The sequence below is a fragment of the Gavialis gangeticus genome, unplaced genomic scaffold (assembly GCF_001723915.1).
Source record: "Gavialis gangeticus isolate Ggan-Ray unplaced genomic scaffold, GavGan_comp1, whole genome shotgun sequence".
Classification (NCBI taxonomy): Eukaryota; Metazoa; Chordata; order Crocodylia; family Gavialidae; genus Gavialis; species Gavialis gangeticus.
In genome coordinates, this window is record NW_017729032.1 from 144,875,969 (window position 1) to 144,896,700 (window position 20,732).

A 20,732-nucleotide genomic window follows, 5' to 3' on the forward strand; every position below is an offset into this window, starting at 1 on the left:
GGATTTCATGATCATTAAACACTTCAGCTTCATTATAGAATACATATTTGTACCCACCAATCAAAGTTTTCTCTGAATCGCCTACAATTGTGACATCATCAATCATCTGCATAAACAGGGCTGTCCAACTTCAGCACAACTGGGAGCCACACATGGCACCGGCATGTTACCCTCTAGGCCACATACTGTGCTGGCAATACACTGCTAGGCTGAGCCCCTGGGATCTCTTCACCCCACCACATGGGCAGTGCTGGTAGTGTGCGCCTCCCCCACCTCCAATGTGCACAGGCAATGTGCAGACCTTTCCAGTGTCCTGCAGTGTGGGCTGCATGTTCAGCACACAGTCTCTTACCTCTCTGCCATGTGAACACTGATGGCATATGTCCTTCTCCCCAGACCCCTTGGTGTGCAACTGTGGTAAAGGTGGTTGTGGGGGCCTGTGGGCCACATGCTGGCTCCCCATGGGCTGCGTGCAGCCTGGAGGCCACCAGTTGAACAGCCCAAGGCTGGGAATATTATCCATTAAATGTTATCCCTTAGCCTGTTAATTAACTTAGCAGAATGGTTGTCAGGGGTGACTGGTGCCTCCTGAGTCTGGGGTGTGGGTGGGGGTGGGGAGGGAAGGCACAATTTGTGGGTGGGCCCAGGGGCAGGCCAAAAGCCCCATATCCACTCCTATACTTTTGTGCCATGGCTTAGTGCCCCCTCCCACACACACTGCTGGCCCGCATGGCAAAAAAACTGTCTCATACTGAGTGGGGGCAACATGCTTTGTGGCCAGAGGCTGCTAGAGCACCAGCAGCAGGCAGCCCAGCACCGGCAGGCAGAGGATGTGCTGTTGCTGGTGCTCAAGGTCCCACCATGGCCAGAGGCTGCTTGAAAGCCATCAGCAGGCAGCCCAGTGCAAGCAGGCAGAGCACGTGCTCCATATCCCCCTGTGGTTCTGGGCTGCTTGCTGCTGCTGCTTGGGTGGCGTCTGCCCATGGGAGGAACTAGAGCAACAGAAGCAGCAGCAGCAGTGGTTTCCCTTTGGGCAGGGCTGCCATCTTTACAGCTACCTTTTTTGGACCCTCTAGATGTGTTCTGTGAACCATGGGTTGAAAACCTAAGTCAGTTCTCATACCTAAAAATATATATAGTTACTTTGGCAATGGTCCTTTACTTTGGAGCTACTTTGAAGTGAAACATTGCTGTATTTATTGAAATCAATCTACTGCCAGCAAACATATGCGGTATTCATCAACAGTTGAGAGGTCAAAAATCCTGAGGCAGTTACCGGCAATTTTTAATTAGATACTTCACTTTCACAAAAATCACATAAGACCTTATGAGTAGGGACATACTGAATTCGGGGTGGCTGCCCTCCGATTTCATAGGCAGAATGCAGGGCCCAGCAGCCATTTCATGGGCAGACTGTGGTAGACCCTACACCTCTGACTGGCTGAGGGGATCTATCGGCCCTGCCTCTCACCACTGATTGGCTGCAATGGCTACCTGTCATACAGCCCCATGTCTCACCACTAATTCAGCTGAGAGGGCTGTCATGTGGCTCTGCCTCTCACCACCAGTTGGTGGAAGGGGAGGGTCACATAACATGCATCCCTAGCAGCCAATCAGTGGTGAAGTGTGGGAGCAGAAGCCATCTTGCCAGAAGCCCTTCAAGCAGGCAGACCCTCATGCCGTCTGAGGACTGCTGGCTCCCTCTGGGGAGGCAGCAGTTTCTTTTTGGTAAGGTTTTTTCCTGTGGATTTCATGGGCATTGACTGATTTCATGCTGGATTTTGCAAAATCTGTGAAATTGCAATTTTGGCTGGTCCCTACTTATGAGTGATTATATACTTTACTTTCTTGTGCATTCATCACTTACCAATAAAAGGAAATTGTCAATCCAGTTATAGACATCAGGTGATTTTATATTTCCAAGCCAAGGTTCCTGGTGTACTTTCTTCACAGCTGTGCGCCCAATGTCTTCAACTGCAGGATGCAACATTGCAAAAGGAACACTGATCCACTACAATCAAAGAGTGACATTTTATTTAGATTTTAAGACTGAAAATATTCAAGTAGAAAATGAAAAAAACCCTAATTTCTTTATTGTTTGATTCAGTTCTAATGTCAGATTGGAATACAAGAGAATCAAATTTGCTGCTGGTATAATTATGTCAATAAAGAATAAGCTGTCCCCTAAGCACATATCAAATCCATGTGTCTATATATTTTACAGAATTAATTATTCTACACATTTCCACACTTTTGAAAGTTAAACCCTTCTTCAGGAAAATGAAACCTACTACAACCCTGAAGCAAGGCCAGGTGTTGTTATAGACCTACTTCTTTGAATTCATGTAACTCCTGTACTTTTCACTCTGAGCATCCTTTGTGTGCCTTTAGGGTAGGGCTCACCAGATTTTGGGGAATGCCACTACCAAAAGGTGGATGAGCTCATGTTTTAACATGAGAGATAGCTAGAAAAATCAATTTCATTACATCGTGGGGATTTGGAATGGAGTTTTGATCTATGGGGAATGCAAGCACAATCTATTAAAAAATCATGAAAAAAATATGGGCAAGCCCCTCCTCCCTTCTTCAGGTACTGCCTTGAAATGTGGAAATAGAGGTTTAAGGCTCTTTCTCAGATCAGGGACTTGAATCTTTGCTCTTTACACACTAGGAAAGCATCATAGTATTTAGCAGACAAGGTTCTTCAGGTATTTAGCTATCTTCTGTTCTGCTGTTTTTTCTTTATTCTCTTTTGCTTTTCTTTTTTGTCTCTAGTTTGGATCAGAAATTCTATTCTAGACCTGAGAAACTTTCCTAATAAAAAATTAGTTGAAACATACCTTTTTTAGAAACAGTTTTTGTTTCTATGAATTGTCATTTTCTGAGAAATAACAATCTGCTCTAGTTAACTTTCTGACAAATTCTTTCTCATTCATCAAATCAATTTTGGAGGCTTAATTCTAATCTAACCTACACCTATTTTATATTTGAATAATTTAATTAGTTCCAGTGAACTTATTCCCAAATTGCACTGATGAATATTAGATGAAAATTGGGTCTGCATATATATTATGTAAAATATAGAGAGGACCCATAGTACTTCCAATTAAAGTTGCTCAATACTTTCCAAAAGATTTTCAGTTGCTTGTGACTTTGTCAAACTGGGCATTTGGGTTACAAATTTCCATTTTGAATGTGTGTTTCCACCTGAATTTTTCTGAGAAAATTTCCTGAAAATGGTTCAGCTATCTCCAATACTAAGGCTATGAAATAATGAGTTGCTTTGCTGATGGAAAAAAAAATCTGGGAATCTCTTCTTTAAGAACCTGTATTACTTTGCTCTGGTATAAGGACTTGAATTATGGCTGCACCTTTCTTTCATCCTTCTGAAAATATGCCAAATTTACCAAGTTATAAATCCCTGAAAAATTGCACTTTGCACGTGCTCAGTTGTGACATCTTAGATTTTAGCAGAGAAACTTTTGGGAGATTCATTTTGATCTGAACAAGCTTCAGCTCAGGCTTTCTTTACAATTTCAACTATGAGACGCTACAAATGATTCTGGATCCAAGCAATGGAACTGATAACAGGGAGCCTAAATATCTCACTGGCCCCTGTCAACATGGAGTAGGAAGCTATCTGGTTTAAATGCAAAGTGAATGAAAGCTGGACATGAGAGGTGGGATGAGAAGCATGCTGACACAAAGAGTGCAGTATGAAATTGGGACTGGAGACTGACTCAGGGAGAGAGGAAATTTGGGACTTAGATCTAAGGTAGGAAGGGCTTGGAAGGGAGTCAGGGATAAACTGGGACTGGTTGGGTAAGGAAACTAAAGACAGAGAGTTATGGAAAAGGAGAAGAAACTAGAAATGCCTGGGCAATAATATGGTATTGACTGTGCCTAGAGATATGGGAATTCTTGCAAGGTAAAACTAGGACTTGCTGAGAAAGGAGATTGGGACTATGAGGTAAAACCAGAGAAATGAGGATGAGGAACCAGGGATGGGAAAACACACTGGATCAGTAGAGCACAAAATTCTGCAGTGTGGATTTGGACCTAATGCTCTCGACTTGCACCAGTCTTCTCCTGTCAGCAAACTGCTGTGAGACCCAGTGGAAAGAGTCCTATTCCCATTGAGTGCTGGTCAAAACAGAAGATGACAACCACTGTTATCAGTTATTCCAACAGTGCAAGTCAGAAAGATCTGTTTTATATTTATAGTTCTCAACCCCATGATTACCCACGTGGCTGGCAATATAATTCCATAGACTAGAAATTCTGATCTGTAGTTTTTTCTTTAAATAGGAAATTAAATCTGATATGTTTTCAAAAAGAATATTACTGAGGTTAAGCAAAGTTATTCATTCAGAAATGAGAAAAAGCTAGAATGAAAGCTCCGTGTGTAACCTTAGTTTGCTTTCTCTTGTGCACATGCATTTTTATAGTTTTTAAGAACATAATCACATACTATTTTTTCCACAGGACTCCTCCTTGTTCAGTGCACATGCTGGACGGTACTTAATGAATAGTCATTATTAGATATTTTCTTTTCTCATTGTTAAATGTGTGGCCCTGTTCTTTATTCACTTCATACTATTCAAACCATACTTTGAGGACAGACACATCCAGATGTATGCATTGGTTCCAAAGAGGATGGAGCTAGACTGCTGTCAGTGGTGGCAGATGACAGAACAAGGAGCAAGGGTCTGAAGTTGCAGCAAGGGAGTTTTACGTTGGATATCAGGAAAAATGTTTTCACTAGGAGGGTGCTGAAGCAATGGAACAAGTTAACTAGAGAGGTGGTGAAATCTCCATCTTTGGAGGTTTTTAAGGCCTGGCTTGACAAAGCCCGGGCTGGGATGATCTAGTTGGGGATGGTCCTGGTGTGAGGAGGGGGTTGGACTAGATGACCTCCTGAGGTCCCTTCCAGCCCTCATTTTCTATGATTCTATCGGCATTTCCAAATGAATGCGGCCATGAGGTATGCGGTGCTGCAAAAACGTCTGTGGCACCACATACCGCACAATCAGGTATTCTTCATGCTGCAAGGGCATGCTGCCTGTGCATGCACTGCTCTGTTTTTTTCCCCATGGTTTTTTTCACCAAAAAACTGTGGAAAAAAACCCCAGAGCAGGGCACGTACAGGCAGCACGCGCTGCTGAAAGTGGAGCCGAGAGCCATGCTGTGGCTGCCAGTCAGACTCCGCCTGACAGGATTGCTGCTTCTGCAGTCGTGGGAGGTCTCCTAGGACCCTTGGTAGGGCACAGTGCTGGCCCCAGCCTCCCCACCCAGTGTAACTTGCTGCATGCCAATGTAAATGTGGCATGGGTAGTTCCCGAGGCACAAGGAGCTGCAGCGCAAGATGTGCCCGTGCTACTTGTCCTCAGGGAACCAAATGTCCACTCTTGTCTGATGATTCTATTTCCACGTGGGTATCTCCATGGCGTACATGATTATATGATCTACATTTAAAAAAACCCAATTCTAATTGATCTCAGCATGCTGATTAAGTGAGGATGGCACCGTTCCCATTTTATGTATGGAGACCTAAGGCATAGGCAGTTTAAGTCCAAGTTTTTGTGCCTTATCTGAGAAGTCCTGGACTTGATTTATCTGGGTACTATAGTGCTTTAAAGCACAACTCCCAAGAGTTCAGTTAGAGCTGTGAGCATTCAGCATTTCTGAAAATTAGACCACAGGGTCTCAAGTCAGGCAACCAGAAAATGAAGAATAGACAATTAGCAGACACCTATTTATTTTGGGTTCTTACTTTTCTAGCATCACACAGGAACTCTGCGATGGAGGCAGGGGTAAAAATCCAGGTCCCCAGGGCAGGATTGAATTGTCTGAATCATGATTCCATTAGTTTTTAGTTTTCCGAACTCATTCAATGCACACCTTCCAAATTCTGCAACAAAACTCATCAAATGAAGAAAAGAGGCTGTACACTCCTGGTTAAAACCCAGAGCAGAGTTTGAAAATTGTGCAGTTAATCGGACAGAGGGCCACTCATTGAACAATAAGAAGCAAAAAAATATTCAATAGATGCTCACAGACCAGACACTGGCCATTCTCTGCATGAAGGAAATATTTGACCCATGTAAATAATCAAAGAAAACTAGGATGGAAGGGACCTCTAAAGGTCATCTAGTCCAACTTGAGGCAGGATCAACCCCATCCAAAGCATCCTGTACAAATCCTTGTCTAACCTATTACTAAAACTATGCAGTCAAAACTGTCACAGCTGCAAGGTATAGCACCCTACCCTACCACAGGTAAAGGAAAAGTTGTTATATGCTTGGGTGATCCAAGGAAAAGGGCTATGTCCCCTGTTATATAGGAAAGCAAAACTCCCCACAGTCTGTATCAATATGACCATGGGGTAAAATTACTTCCTGACCCCAAAAACAGTGATTGGTCTAACCTGAAGTGGAGGGGCAAGACACTCTAGCCAGGAACTTCTGGATTTAAGTCCCAGCAGGAACATTGACACATCCTAGTCAAAATCCCCAGCCTTGGCTGCAGCCACCACCCAATGCTTCTAGGAAGGTGAACTGTCCTCCCTGTCACCCCTTTGCAGCCCCATGTGGCAACCAGCAAAAACATACTGCTAAAAAAATCTGTTCCTGTTATCAGTCCTGAGGAAGAAACAGTAGGTCGTCAGGTATTTAAAGACTCCATTACTACATCGATGCACAAGGGAACCAAATTAAAGTTAAACAGGCAAACCTGATTCTTAGCATTCCTTAGTGTTTGAGTACTTACTTTGTAACTTTAATAATTATTCTTTTTATATATAAGCTTTTCTTGGGTGTTGGTGTGGTGTGGGGAGGACAGGACACCATGCAGAGATTGGTATGGGGCATATTCTTTGCTATCTCTGTTTTATGTTGGGCAAATAAAACAGGGAACAGTAGCTTAGTCAGGAAAGAATGGGGGAGGTGGGGGGGATGTAGTGGTGCAGTTGCATCTCCCCTCCCCCCCGCCTTTGATTCCTGCTTTACCCAAAATGTAAAATGAATTGATGGTAGTGGAAGCAGCGTTTATAGTCAGGCAGCAGTGATGGAGTCACTTCATGGCTCATTATAATCTACCTGATTCCTTCTAAACTTCAGTCCATAGGAATTAACAACCCTTCTTTTCTCATTGTCTTAATGTTAATAATCAAGCTGTTCTTTCTGCTACAATTCTGCTGTTTGCTAGTTGCTCCTGGTAATGTAGCTTCTATTTCACAGCCCTATAGGCTTTCAGTTTCTTTTTACCTTGAGAAAAAATATGTTGTGTTATATATGATGCTGCAGTGCACAATCTTCACCTCCCTTTTCAAAATCCAAGATCTTGCCATGACCCTGGAAAAATTGTGTCACTGGGGTATTTCTGGAGTGCTTTCTTCTCTGCCCTCCCTACCTTTTGTGCCACTGGCTCCAAGGAAGGTGTCAGCTCCAGAACTTTATGCCTGTTGGTGCTTCCCCACACCAGGAGGTTACAAGAGGTTTTGCACTGAAGGAGACTGAAAGGAGACTGGAGTGAACTAGAGACTACGATCCTGCATCACTATTGTAAACTCAGGCACATGAGCGACTGGTGACTCTGGGTGGGCACTAGTGGCTGATCGCTGCCAGGGGAGGGGGGGTCCCAATTTCGGGGGGGACACGTGCTCCCGTGTGCCCACACTACATGTCGCCTATGCTCAGGCACACTGGAGCAAATGTAGCAGTTCTGTTGTGCAGGGTGGATTTGGAGGCTTTGAGTGACGAAAAGGAGGTAAGAGACATTGGTTATGGGCAGGTGTATGGCTAAGAATACACTCAGCTTTGTGGATCTTGCCATCCTCCATTCAGTGGAAGCCCTTTGGGGTCATAGAGGACTATTTTGTAGCACTGTTAAGGTAAAGTAGTGATGCCTTTTTAGGGCTACTGTTCTCTAGCTGAGTGTGGGGAGAGATTCTTTTCCCCCTGACTTTCTGTCAAGACACCCACAACCTAATCTGCAATTAAGGAAGAGCACTGGGTCTCTGATGGGCACTGAGTCCCATTGTTGAGAGCAAAACCACTTTGCTTTGTAAAATGGAAAAAAAAAAAAAGTCAAACTCACCAGCCCCAGGAAGATGCAGAAGAGCTGAACCACATCAGTGTAGGCAACTGAGTACAGTCCACCCACTACAGTGTACATCGTTGCAATCAGAGCAGAAACAATAACTGAAATATTGATATTTATATCAATTATCACACTTATTGTGGCACCTGTGGGGGGAGGCAACAAAATACAAATTGTTAACTGTTTGTTCTTTCTGTTTAAAAAATATTCTCTAGGCCGATGGCTTGCACTGGTTTCAAGATTTGTTTCGTTCTACAATGCGGAATGGTTCTCTTTGGCTCAGCCATGCCTTTATGATACAGCCTAGATGAAGGAGTGGCAGGGAGCGGCACTCTCCTTCCTCCCATGGAGAGTTTCCTTGAGTATTTATGTTGGGGAAAAGTTTACTTTTGCCAGTGCTGCCATCTGTTATTCAGACCAGTGCATGGTGATGGAGTAGATAAAGAGCCTTGAGTTTCCGACACAGCTTTTTAAGACAGGAGGGAAAGACCAGACTTGGTGGATTTTCCTTACTGGAAAGTGAACCTGTCTATGTGGAGAATGGCCCATCAAGGGCATAAAATGGTTACATTTGTTCACACAGAAGCTATAATTCAGAAGCCTCTTAGATGTATAATCATTAACTTTCAGTTGTTAAGACACCAAAAATTGTTCACAATACTTGCTTTGAAATATCGCATAGAGCCTTCTCCAAAATGAACTGAGCTTCATTCAGAAAAGAAAGCACATTTTAAATCCTTAGAAAATACTTCAGGCCACTCATCTCACATCACCTCAGCATGAAATTTGTTCTCAAATTTTAAGAGTTTTGTGACAAAATTATGGTAAACAAGTTTCCCATTGCTTTGTAGCTAATCAGAGCACAGTGGGAAAAAAAGCTCCAAATTTTATTTTTTGTTTTTAAAAACAATTGTGCTAAAAAATAAAGGCAATAGAGGTGCATTGTGCATGTTATTTGCTGGTAAATAATTAAGAGTGCTAATGGTTACTCAACTAAAGGGCTTTTTCACTTTTAAAATAGACAGAAAATCTAAATCTCTACTATAATTAAAGAGCTCAGCAACATAACTATTTTCAGGGATGGATGAGAGGTTTGGTGATTTTGTATTGAGCCATGTTTCAGTTAGTTCTCTGAATCATTTGAGTGCTAGGATTTTTATTATCATTATTATTTTGACAAGTACAGATGCATAATAAACCTGGATTCCCTGATAAGTCTCAGGTCCAGAAAAAGTACTTTATAGCTGCTTCTGCTGTGGTCAGATGGAAGTGACTATACTATTTATATGTGTTGTCAATAAAGTTGTGTGGCTATTTTTGAAAGCTGTTATAATTTTTGTGACTTTGAGGCTGTTCAAACTCAGCACAAAGATATACTTTTATTTGGAAAATAATCACTGAAGTCCCATTACAATTAAGGAAAGTGATGTAACTAAAACTTTTCTTGTTGCTTTGAAAACATTTTGCTCAAAAATAAAGACTCCAGAGCACTTCATTTAGTGCTGAGGCAATCAAGGTTCTGATAATCAAATAGATGGAAACCATCCCTTTCCAAACTGTCTGGCCAAAACAATCAGCGTTTAAAATCAGCCTGTGGATTTAGCTGTTGATTTTTAATCTATGTTGCTTTCGTGACTTTCTGATGTTCTTAACTTGCCCTTGAGGCAGTGAAGTATTCTTTTGTTTTATTACTAATTCCTTACCTAATGCAGAAAATATGGCAGCAGCCCAGAACATCTCTCCCATTAATGCAGGGATAAACAACAGCCCTCCCATTCGTTTTCCATACATCTGCTGGAAAGGGTCTAACATTGTAACATAGCCTTTGGAACGCATGGGTTTTGCAAAAAACAGACCACCTAAAATGTTAAACATTAAAAGACATCAATGTGAGTGGAGAAATACATTTACCTTAAGTAAAACCTTGCTGTTTTTTGCAGGTATACAAATAGTAGCCATACTGTATTTTTACAGAAATAAGTATAATTAAAAATATCCTACAAAGGAGATTTTATTTTCGGGATAAGAAAAGGGCTTTTTCCAAGAGTAGGATAAAACTAAAAGAAAATCATTAACAATCCTTACCTACACTGACACCTGCAACACTGATCTATATGGTCTAATTATGAAATAAATCTTAATTTTTAAGTCTGTATGGTTCAGGGCTTTCAGCCTGCTGTTGGTGGCACTCAGTGGCCTTTCATCTAATAGTGTTGCTTAGCTTACAAACAGCATATTGGAAGAGCACAGGAGATTGTTTTTTGTTAATATTTTAATTATGTAGTTGTCCAATGCACCACTACCCACCAGAAATGGAAACAAGTACTGAAATGACCGCAGGTCTGGTTTTCTTCATAATGTTACTCCATATCTATATAATTTAGGCTTCATTGTGGAGCTCTAATGTAGTCAATGGAATCCTATCAGAATAGAACTTGTGAAATGCATTTGGGATACACGGTAATTAAAAGGCAAATCAACCTCCATTAAAATCAGTTGTCAGTACCTTTCTCCATATCAGGTACATGAGAGATTTTTTCTACAGGAGATTTCATAAACATCTTAAGCTTTTCCCACATCACCCAAAGTCTCTCTGCTGTGTAAAGACTGGGGAATGGAGGGCAACTAGCTTACCATGTCAAATTTACTTTACTTTTGTGTTACACAATAGTTGAGTATTTTGGATGAGTACAAGTAGTTATTCTGCTATTCTTTTGCTGTTCATGAATTCTGTGTTGTTTCTATTTGTCATATCATATATCTTCCTTTTTGGGGCAGTAGAAGAGAATTTAAGAATGGAAAAAAAAAAAGTAATATATCAAGAAAAAGAAGATTTAGGGTAACAGGAAAAGCTTACTCAATCTCCCAAGGGATTGGCAGTCTCAATCTCCCAAGGGAAGTTAGGGATGTTTCGCCATTTACAGCATTTAAAACTAAACCAGATGGAACCCTTGAAAGCGTAGTCCACAGAAAAATTTTGAATTGTTAGAAAAATCAGTTCAGTTTGGGGTCTTCTCTTACTAACTTAAGTATTTTTTTTATTCTTCCATTGAAGTTTATTAAAAATACACAAACAAAAGCAGGTGGAAAGTTCCAATGCACAGTGTATGCCAAAAAACAGCTCTCTAACTGTAGTCCACAAAATGTGGTCACTTGTCCAACTTTTCCTCCTGTTCAGCTATTTTGACAGAAGTTTAAATGTTAGCAGTGCAAAGAAGACTTTGGATGTATCAGCAGAAGAAGGGGAAGAGGAAGGGAGGCACATTCAGCCTGGTTTTGAGGGAATGCTCCTAAGAAGTGTATTTTAATACTAAAATGTATTAAAATACATATTTTAATCCCATCAAGGTATGGTGGACCTAGAACACAGGCCTTCAAATTTATGGGTAAGTGCTTGATGAATTTTGGTTCTTAAGCAATTTTGCACCCACTAAACATGGTTGACTCAAAGACCCAGATTTTGGCCAAGCCTTTTGGCCCATAGGCACCGTATGCCTCAGATTCACATCAGTAAAATGGGGATAATGCAATTGTGAAGCTTTCAGATACTATAGTGACAGACATCATCAAAGCACCTAAGAAAGGGTGAACTGAATAAGTAAAAGCTAACAAAAGATACAAAAATATAAGAGATACAATATAAAAAAAGAAGAGGGGAGAGAAGAGAAGAAGAGAGGAGAAGGGAAAAGCTTGTTTGATTGCCATACTTGGCTAATGAGTTCAAAGGGGGTGAACCATGGTTATGAACACATATTCATTTGGAGCTGTTTCAAAAGGGATGCGGGGTGGGGGTGGGGGGCTTTCAAGATGTTATATTCTTATTGTTACATGTCGACAAGCTAGGAAAGCTCTAGAGGCAGCAAAACCTCTCCAACTTTAACACTTCTTAATTTAGTGGAGCAGTTTTGCTACCTCTGTTTCACTCCTAGCTTATCCACACATAGCAATTTGAACGTAACAGCTGCTGCCCTTTTCAAAAGTTCCCCTTTTGAAATGGCTCCAAGCATGCATGTGTCCATACTCTGTTGGTATCAAAGGAATTCTTTAGGATTTAAGTTGTCAGATTATTTGCAGTAATTAGTAGTGCATTTGTTTCTTGTTTAAAGGCCTGCTCCAAAGCCTGGTAATAACACCAGAAAAACTCTGTTTATTTTAATGGCCTTTTTATCAGGCCCTTGCTACAGGGATCAAACAATTATGACATTAGCATACCTCTGAAAAATACTGAGGTACTAATTTATTTTAGTTCTTTGCTTACCTAAAATCAGGCTAAGGGAATATCCAATGGGTGCCTGTGCCCAAGCCAGCCCATAGCCTGGGACATACACAACCTCTGCGGTCCCATTGATGTAGCCTCCTCCAACCCAAGTGGCTGAAAATGAAAAGGTGAAAGACTTAAAATGTATATGATGCATCTACATGAGATGCTATGTCACTGTAGCCACAAGCTACATCGCCTTACCTTGTTGCTACAGCAACATAGTGTCAGCAGGCATGAACCATGACGCGGATGCTACTGCACAGTAGCTCACCGCTACAGGGCAGTAGCACTGGAAATGACCCATGCAGTACCAGGACTGTGCAATCATGGTGGTTACTATGCAGTCATTTAGTACTTGCTTCAGTAACAACTGTGCAGTCTGGTGGACACGTAGACATGCCCATAAAGAAGGAAAAACACTCATGTCATATTTCAAGCAGTAAACCATACCATGATGTCTAATATTACAATTATTTATTATTTATTGTACTAGTCACTAGGAATATTAGACATGAGTCAGTCATGGACCACCTCCCCCCACATCTGCCAATGTGCTGGGGGCTGTACAAAGATAAACTAGAAAGATGTTTCTTGCCCTCAAAAGCTTTTACAATCTATATATGATAGAGGAGACAACAGTCATACTGAGGGCGCATCGACACATGCATATTAATGGGAAACATCGTTTGCACATGCGCCTGGGACTGCAGCACACTGAGCCAAGTCAGAGCAGCCCCAGCTGGCAGGCAGCCCTGGGGTCAGTTTGCTGGCCTGGGGATGCTCCCCCAGCTCAATGTGTTGTGGAGGGGCTGGCTGGAGCACAAGGGTGCTTCAGCACGGGGCTAGCTCCCGGCAGTGCTTGCATTGTAGCACTATCATGCCCAGCCACCTCGGGCAACTTCTACACGTGGCTGCGGTGGAGTTAAAAATTCTGCAGCAGGATAGAACTTGTATTTACAAGTAAATTAAGTAAATCCAAGTTCTATCCTGCTCTGAAGTAAATTAGTTTACTCCAGCCTAATAGGGGCACACATGTGTATGCAGGACATTTATTGTGCAACTAATTAGTCTACTATTAGTGCAGTAAATATCTTGTGTAGACATGTCCATAGTGTACAGTGGAAATGTGAGACAATATTAGTCAGCCATGATAATATAATGGGCTAAACAAGCAACAGCCTAACAATTATTTTTTGGAGGCATAGCACTGAACAAACTTATTAAAGGGGAGATCTGAAGGAGAAAAAAAAATCTACATATATAAAGCTTGGCTCAACCAGGAACATTCTGTATATTTAAAGCTGGCAAAAGCCCAACAAATGCATTGTTGACTAAGGTGTACTTAAAAGACGTGCTCTTAAAATGAGGCTTGATTTTTTTACTTCCCCAGACAAGTTAAAATTCTCTTGTTTTAGGCCAATTTTGACTGATTCCAATGCTAACGGGATCTGTGGTGTACTGCTTTAACTACCCAGTGTTTATAATTTGGCATATATGTATTTAAGCTTCCTACATACATATTCCTGAATTGAGCTATGCTACATCTATAAGTTCTCCATTCATTTATATGAGGAAGTGCAATATAAGTTGTGTTACCAAGTCTTGGCAGATAATAGATTGATTCCTGTCTCTTATAGAGAGCTTGCCAGACCTGGGAGTTTGAAAATTAACACTAAGGCTAGGGACAGACATTACACATAAACTGGTTTAAGTGCTCAGAAACTGGTTTAAACGTGTAACAGAACTGAAGTTCAGTGCACATAAATCAGTTTGAAAATGACTGAAAATGGTTTGAGATAAACCTGGTTGAATGTAGTATCAGACTTAACTGATTTGGGTCAAACTGGTTTATACAATGCCTGTCCCAGACCCCTTCCTGGTTTAAGCTAAATCAGAGTCCCTCAGCATCCTGGCATGCTCTCTGGGCTGGGCTCTTTGCTCCAGAGAGCTTGGCTGGCCCATCCCCTCTGCTCCCTGGCTGGATCTCCAGCAGAGACTGGATGCACATTGGGGTGGGCATGTCTTTTTCCTCCTTCTCCCCACCCTCTCACCACTCCCTGCTGAAGCAGGGACCAGCCCTTCCCCTCTGCCTTACATAGACACCTCTTAGCATTAGCTAGCATACCACATGCTGGCTATGGGTTGTGCTGTGGGAGACGGGACAAAGGCAAGACAGGACTGTGTCTGCTTAGGGCTTTTTGGAGCTAATCAACAGTTAGCTGGTAATGTTCCTCTGTTCCATCCTTGGAAAAGCTGTTTAAGAAGAGCTTGAACTAATGGAGACAGGCTGTTGTTGTCTTGATGGGCTGATAAACACTGAGTTAGGGGTGATAAATAAACACTGTGTTATCAACTCCCTGCTGGGCTGCTCAAGAGTGGCTCCCTAATCAGGGCATCCTGCCTTCCTCAGCTCAGTACTGTGGAAGGAAAGAGAGGGCTGCTCTAGCACCCCATGGCTTGTAGCCTGAGCCACTGCAGGCATGTGCCTGCATTTCTTCAGTCCAGAGGGGATGTGTGTATGGTTACAAACTGGTTTAACCTAGCCAGGTTAGACTAATGTGCAAAGATTGATACAATTCAGGCTCCAGCTCTTTGAATGCCTGTCCCTAGCTTCAGCCTTTAAAGTACAGATCTCATATGCAGAAGTATATTGTAATTCAATCCTGACAAATAATTCTTAACAAATGATTTAATGAATGTTCTCTCTTCCTGTTCGCAGGCAATATGTAAATATACCTTGATTTCCTTTAGAATGCAGTTGTAGCTAGAGTTACTTGCCGATTGATTTTATGAATTAATTCTTGGATCTATAGTTTGCTCACAAATAGTTCATTATATGCATTAGATTTTTGAATGCAACAAAATCTGAGCTGCTTTGATTTGATGCAAAGGCCACAAGCAGTTGTTGATATTTTCTGTGATTGGTTGAAAATTAGTGTAACCTTTATAATCATACTGCTCATGTAAAAACTTATGATTCTAAATCAGAAATTCACATTCTTCAAGTATTCTACAATATTATCTTAGCCACAATTGTTTCAACAGGCATTCATGCCAGTAAATCAGTTTGCTAGGATTTTTGAGGAAAGCAATGGCAAAGCAGGCATGTACATAGATAAAACACATTTATTATAAATAGCTCAGAAAATTTTGATGGAAAGTTATTTTTAATATTCTCTTCACACCAATTGAATTAGCCCACAATTGGTGAGAAATTGAGGACACTTATATTTTTGGTTAAATTGCAACTTTCCAAAGGCTAAGATCTCTTCTACCCTGTATTTAGAAGCAAAACAGTAGTCTTACGTGTAGTTGTGTGTATTCATAGGGGATATGTTAGGGATACTTGAGAAAAAGAAGGTCTGCTGGGAATGGCTAAATGTTTTTGCTTGTGATCCTGTTGTTGTCAGTGGACATGTTGGCAAGATTTACTGTGCAACATATATAGACACTGGCCATGGAGACAAGGTGTGTGCCTAGATGTAAAGGGACAGAGAGAACACTCTCTCATTACTGATCCTTGGCACCAGAACCCAGCAAGACAGAATTACCAGTATATAGCTCACACTATCAGCTCTTTTGAATCTGTTGATGGTGACTTAAAAAAAAGGGGCTGGGTAAAAAGCCCGGAGAAAATGGCCTGCAGTGTACTCTAGTCCTGCAGCGTGCAAATGGCTTATTACTAGTTTTAGAAGAAGAAATTGGTGATAGGTCCCTAGATGCTATAGTTACAGTCACATTGTAAATAGGCAGAAGGATGGACATTTTTATCTGCTTTACTGGAGAGGATATGAGCAGGACAGTTGCAGAACGATGCCCAGTACTAAGGGTCTAAGTCAGGGGAGGGCAAAATTCGGCCTGCCAGGCCATTCTATTCAGTGCATAGCCCACAGGGCCCCTAAAAAATTTAGAAAATTAATATTTATCTGCCCCTGGCTGCCTGTCGTGAAGCCCTCGATGGCTTGCCAAAACTCAATAAGTGGCCCTCCACTCAAAATAATTGCCCACCCCTGGTTTAAGTCCCCATGGGGTCAGAGCTGCAGTAATAGAATTTTTTTCAATTGGCACTGCTTTAATTTATACTTAATGAAGTTGTCAATGGGGACAATTAGTCTTTGGAACTAGATTCCCTTATCCTTGCCAGAAGTAGGCCAAATTGCTATAAACCTTCATGGATGGTTGCAGAGTCCATCCACTTTCCCCAGGCTTTCTGGAGGAAGGATGAACAGAAGATTAGTGTTTGTGGGGAGGGTGGAGTACAATTTGGTGCTAATTTTCATTTCCTATTTATTCTGTTTCTGGATTTAGGGGTGAGAAGCAGCTTTTATTATTATATTTTTGTTTGCCAGATTATTTTAAACATCTGTCCAAAGAACCTTGAGCTTTGGAGGACAGTATTTTGGGAATCATTTGTCCTGTTAATTAGAGCTGAAATACCTAGGATGAAATGAGGATGGATTTTCATTCTTCAATGTGAATTTTCTGATACTAACTTTTAAGTTATTCTAATGTAAGCTTTTTGTCAAGTCTTTTTTTAAATAAAAGAATTGGCTGAAAGGAATGAATAGTAACATTTATATGGGAAGTTATTTTAGTTTATCTAAATGCATTCTTGAAGACATAAAAATCAAAACCAGACAATGAACTGATTTATACAAACTCTGTGAGAAATATTACAGATTACATGTGTGCTAGTGGCATATAGTCAAAGTCTATTCCTGGTAGAGATGAAGACACAGCAACACATATTAAATGAACCTTCTATGATAATGAGCATCAAAAATATTTAATAAAAAACAATCCAGCATTCTTTATGAGATGCTCTGTTTACTACACAGTCAAATCATCATCGAGCTAATCATATGTTGTAAAACAGATATTGGTCTACTGATTACACAAACAGCATTTTGATACTGATTTTCTTTATGGAAGAATATATAGACAACCAAAATGAATAATGGTATCTGAGCATTGTTATTATGACTCCACTTGGAATGCTATTGCTAGGCTGTGTCGGTATTTTGATGAGACAATCTTCAGCAGTTCCCCAATGTTGAAACTCAATCATACAAATTTATGGTAGGCTGAAATTCGCTATTGATCTCAGTATGGATGGAAGTGGGAGGTTGGGGTAAGTGTTATTACAAATAAAAATGCTAATAGTTCAATTTTTAAATTGCATACAGGTAAAGCTAAAATATGAATGAAATATTTTTCTATATTTGTAAAATAATTTCAGTTTTAAAATGAAATGTTGAGATTTATTCATGATTCAATCTTTTATCTGTTTGTATTTTAAGCACAGCAGATACATTCAACCTTCAACCATGCTTTGTGTTTAGGCATATTAATTACTTTTTAATACATCTGTTTCTTCAGAAGCATAGCATACACTTGGATTTTCCCTACAGGCACTATTTGTGGGGAGTATATAATTTACAAAATGTGCAAAAGCTATTTTTTTAAATAAACTGTAATGGCTGTGACTGTAATAAACTGTTACTGACTCTAGGATTAGGCCCTATATTTCATATTAAAATCTATAGACTCAATTTTTCTATAGCCATCTTGAGTACCATACTGCTATAGAAATAACTCCTTTTTGTTTCAGTACTAAATTGTTGTTCACCCTAGGGAAGAGTGGCAGAAGACCCTATCTCATAAACATAAAGTGTTTCAATTAAAGCATTTTATTATTTTCTAAATGCTTATTTACAGGCTGTGCTGTGGGGAGCTCCCAGCAATTTCTAACGTACATTGTCATTTTCATTTACATGAAAAGCTTTGTTTACTGAATTACCATATAGATATCCAAGAGAGGTAAATACATGAAATTATACTAAAATAATCATATTACCACTCAGGAACTTAGAAACTGAGACATTTTCCTTAATAAATACTTGGATGTTATAATACACGCAAAATTAAAAAAGTAAAAGTGCCTATTGTATAAGGCAGCATAATTTTAATTGTTATTAAAAATTATTTTGTGGTTATAATTTGACTCTTGCCCAGGTATCTTAATGCAGACAAAATTCAGTCTATCCTCTGATTCTGCGGACGTTTAACCTAACATACTGTGAATGTCCTTACTAAAATCAATGTTGTGCTAAACTTTATACGCTACCGGTAGTTTTATGCTCACTTTAACAGGAGAGGATGCAAATACACAATAGCTTTGCATAATCAGACCTTATCCTGTAACATATACGGGGGTTTATCCAAACAAAGGCTTCAGGGTCAGGCCCGATTAGTAGTATAACACAGGTGGTGAAGGGTGCAAAAACAGTCCAACTATGTTGTTTGTCCAACTGCTCCAGCCACCGATACTGTCCTGTGCATTGCTGATACCTAGGTTGCTCAGGTGCTCAATTACAAACTAGGGCCTAATGTACATGCAAAAATCATGTCGCCAGGAGAGCTGACTATAAGACGACAATTCCATTTTGAAGCAACTTTTGGTTCTGGAATCTAATTTTCATTCAACATTAGCACAAAACTAAAACATTTGGAATGGTTTCTTGGAAAAAGGTGAGAGAAGTGGGTGGATGATTAGGGTACTGGCTTAGGATATGGCAGACCCTGGGGTTTCTGATACAGGATGAATAAAAATCTGTACTCTGCATCTTTCCTACCCCAGGCCATTATCCTCAGCCATAGAAGCAGTGTCTTTAAAAATGTTTCCAAATACAAATTTTGTAGAAATAGATATGTCTCTAGAAAAAAAAAATCACTTTGATCAAACAGCATCTTCTGGCAAAGCTTAATTTCAACAAAAACAAGTCTGAGCAGCTAAAACTACTAGTGATATCCAGCCAGATCTCAATAGTTCAGAAGCAATGACTACCCCAAACAGCAAACAGTGGAGGGAAAGAAGTGAAGTATTAGCCTTGATTCAAACTCTTTCAACTTGTGTACCTTAAAACATCACCCTTAACAGTCTTTTCAGCACAGGGAAGTCTGCAATCCTTAAATCAGCAAAATTTCTATAGCCGCCCATAAGAATTTTGCTTGATCAAAGATAGCACAACTTTGCCCTAATGAGTCTTTTCTTCCTAGACAAGGCTGAACCTGAAAACCTGACAAAAGAAGGAAATTTAAATGAGATCTGATAAATCTAATTTGGAATTGTAAGGGTTTTGCTTGAAAGGCATATGTTATACCATAAAGCTTTGAAATAAAATGTATCCACTGAAGTCGAGATTCATATATTGTAAATTTGTGTAAAAGTACACGGTATAGTAGACGATATTTGTAACTTCAGGGCTAACAGTGAACTTACTCCAACTGGGGAGGAATGATTCACCCAGCAAGTCCCATTAGCTTTGGTTGGCCAACCAGTCCTCTCAGACACTTCAGCGAACCTCTTAAAGTAAAAGAGGTTTCACTAAGGTAAGTGCAATTAGAAGTTAATCATCACATAATCTCTTCCTGCTAATATTAGCATGTACAGTACAACATTATACCATTTTCCCAACTCATGTCAAAGAGGTTAAAACACTCTAGGGTGTATGTCTATTGAAACTGGCAGTACTACTCATTGGGCAAATCTGGCCCAGTGCATCAAAAAATGGGCTTGGTGCAGCAATTTTTTATTCATTCATTTTTGCACTTAGGCTATTTTTCTTATTGAACACAGCACTAGCCCATTAGTTCAGCAAGTTATAATGTACACAAAAATTATGTTCACTCCACTGACAACTCTGAAATCATTACTGCTCCAGGCATGTCTATTTAAACCATTAATACAGGTTCAGTGAAAAAGAAACTGACTATGTATTTTCCTTTAAAGCTTTTATATACGATAATTATTATTAAAAAAGAGAGGTTGTTTTTTTAAAGGACAGCATTACACAAGCAAACAAGAAATATTCTTCCTAAATTGTAATTGCGCTTAAACTCAAGATGTCGTTTCTCCATTTTGAATTATCAAAAACCGAACCTGCTTGTGAAACCTTTCTATGAAAGAATGACATGCTGTGTATTGTGTATATAAAAAAAAGATAGGTTTTAACATACCGGTCATTGTAAATCCACCAACTAGCAAGCCTATATCTCTTCCACCGACTATAATGGCTTCTCTGCGGTCTCCACTGCTGCCAGTATTTTTGGTTTTCCAGGCAGCCCATATTCCAACAAGCAGGATTGCCAAGTAGAACACAATTATAGCTACCAGCCCCTCCACATGGAAAGGCATGTTGAAATCACGATTGTTCCTTGAAATGCTATTTCATTAAGATTTCTGGAGAGAATGCAATAATACAATTGCTTTTAACAAACCAGATTAATGTTACATGGCACAATGAAACTAATTAGAGCCAGAATATACTGAAAACTCAGCTGGTTATTAGTGAGATTATGATAATTAGAT

General features: G+C 40.2%; 1 protein-coding gene across 2 annotated transcripts in view; it reads right to left on the reverse strand.

Moving 5' to 3' along the window:
• SLC5A7 (solute carrier family 5 member 7) overlaps nucleotides 1-20,732 on the reverse strand; it is a 36,484-nt gene that overhangs the window by 14,041 nt on the left and 1,711 nt on the right. For both annotated transcript variants that reach the window (XM_019525572.1, XM_019525571.1), the window contains exons 2-6: nucleotides 20,381-20,603; nucleotides 12,359-12,472; nucleotides 9,804-9,959; nucleotides 8,098-8,246; nucleotides 1,868-2,011 (exon numbers count right to left, since the gene is read on the reverse strand). In XM_019525572.1, coding sequence (XP_019381117.1) covers nucleotides 1,868-2,011; nucleotides 8,098-8,246; nucleotides 9,804-9,959; nucleotides 12,359-12,472; nucleotides 20,381-20,558 — 741 coding nt within the window. In that variant the 5' untranslated portion in view covers nucleotides 20,559-20,603. The remainder of the gene's footprint in view (nucleotides 1-1,867; nucleotides 2,012-8,097; nucleotides 8,247-9,803; nucleotides 9,960-12,358; nucleotides 12,473-20,380; nucleotides 20,604-20,732) is intronic.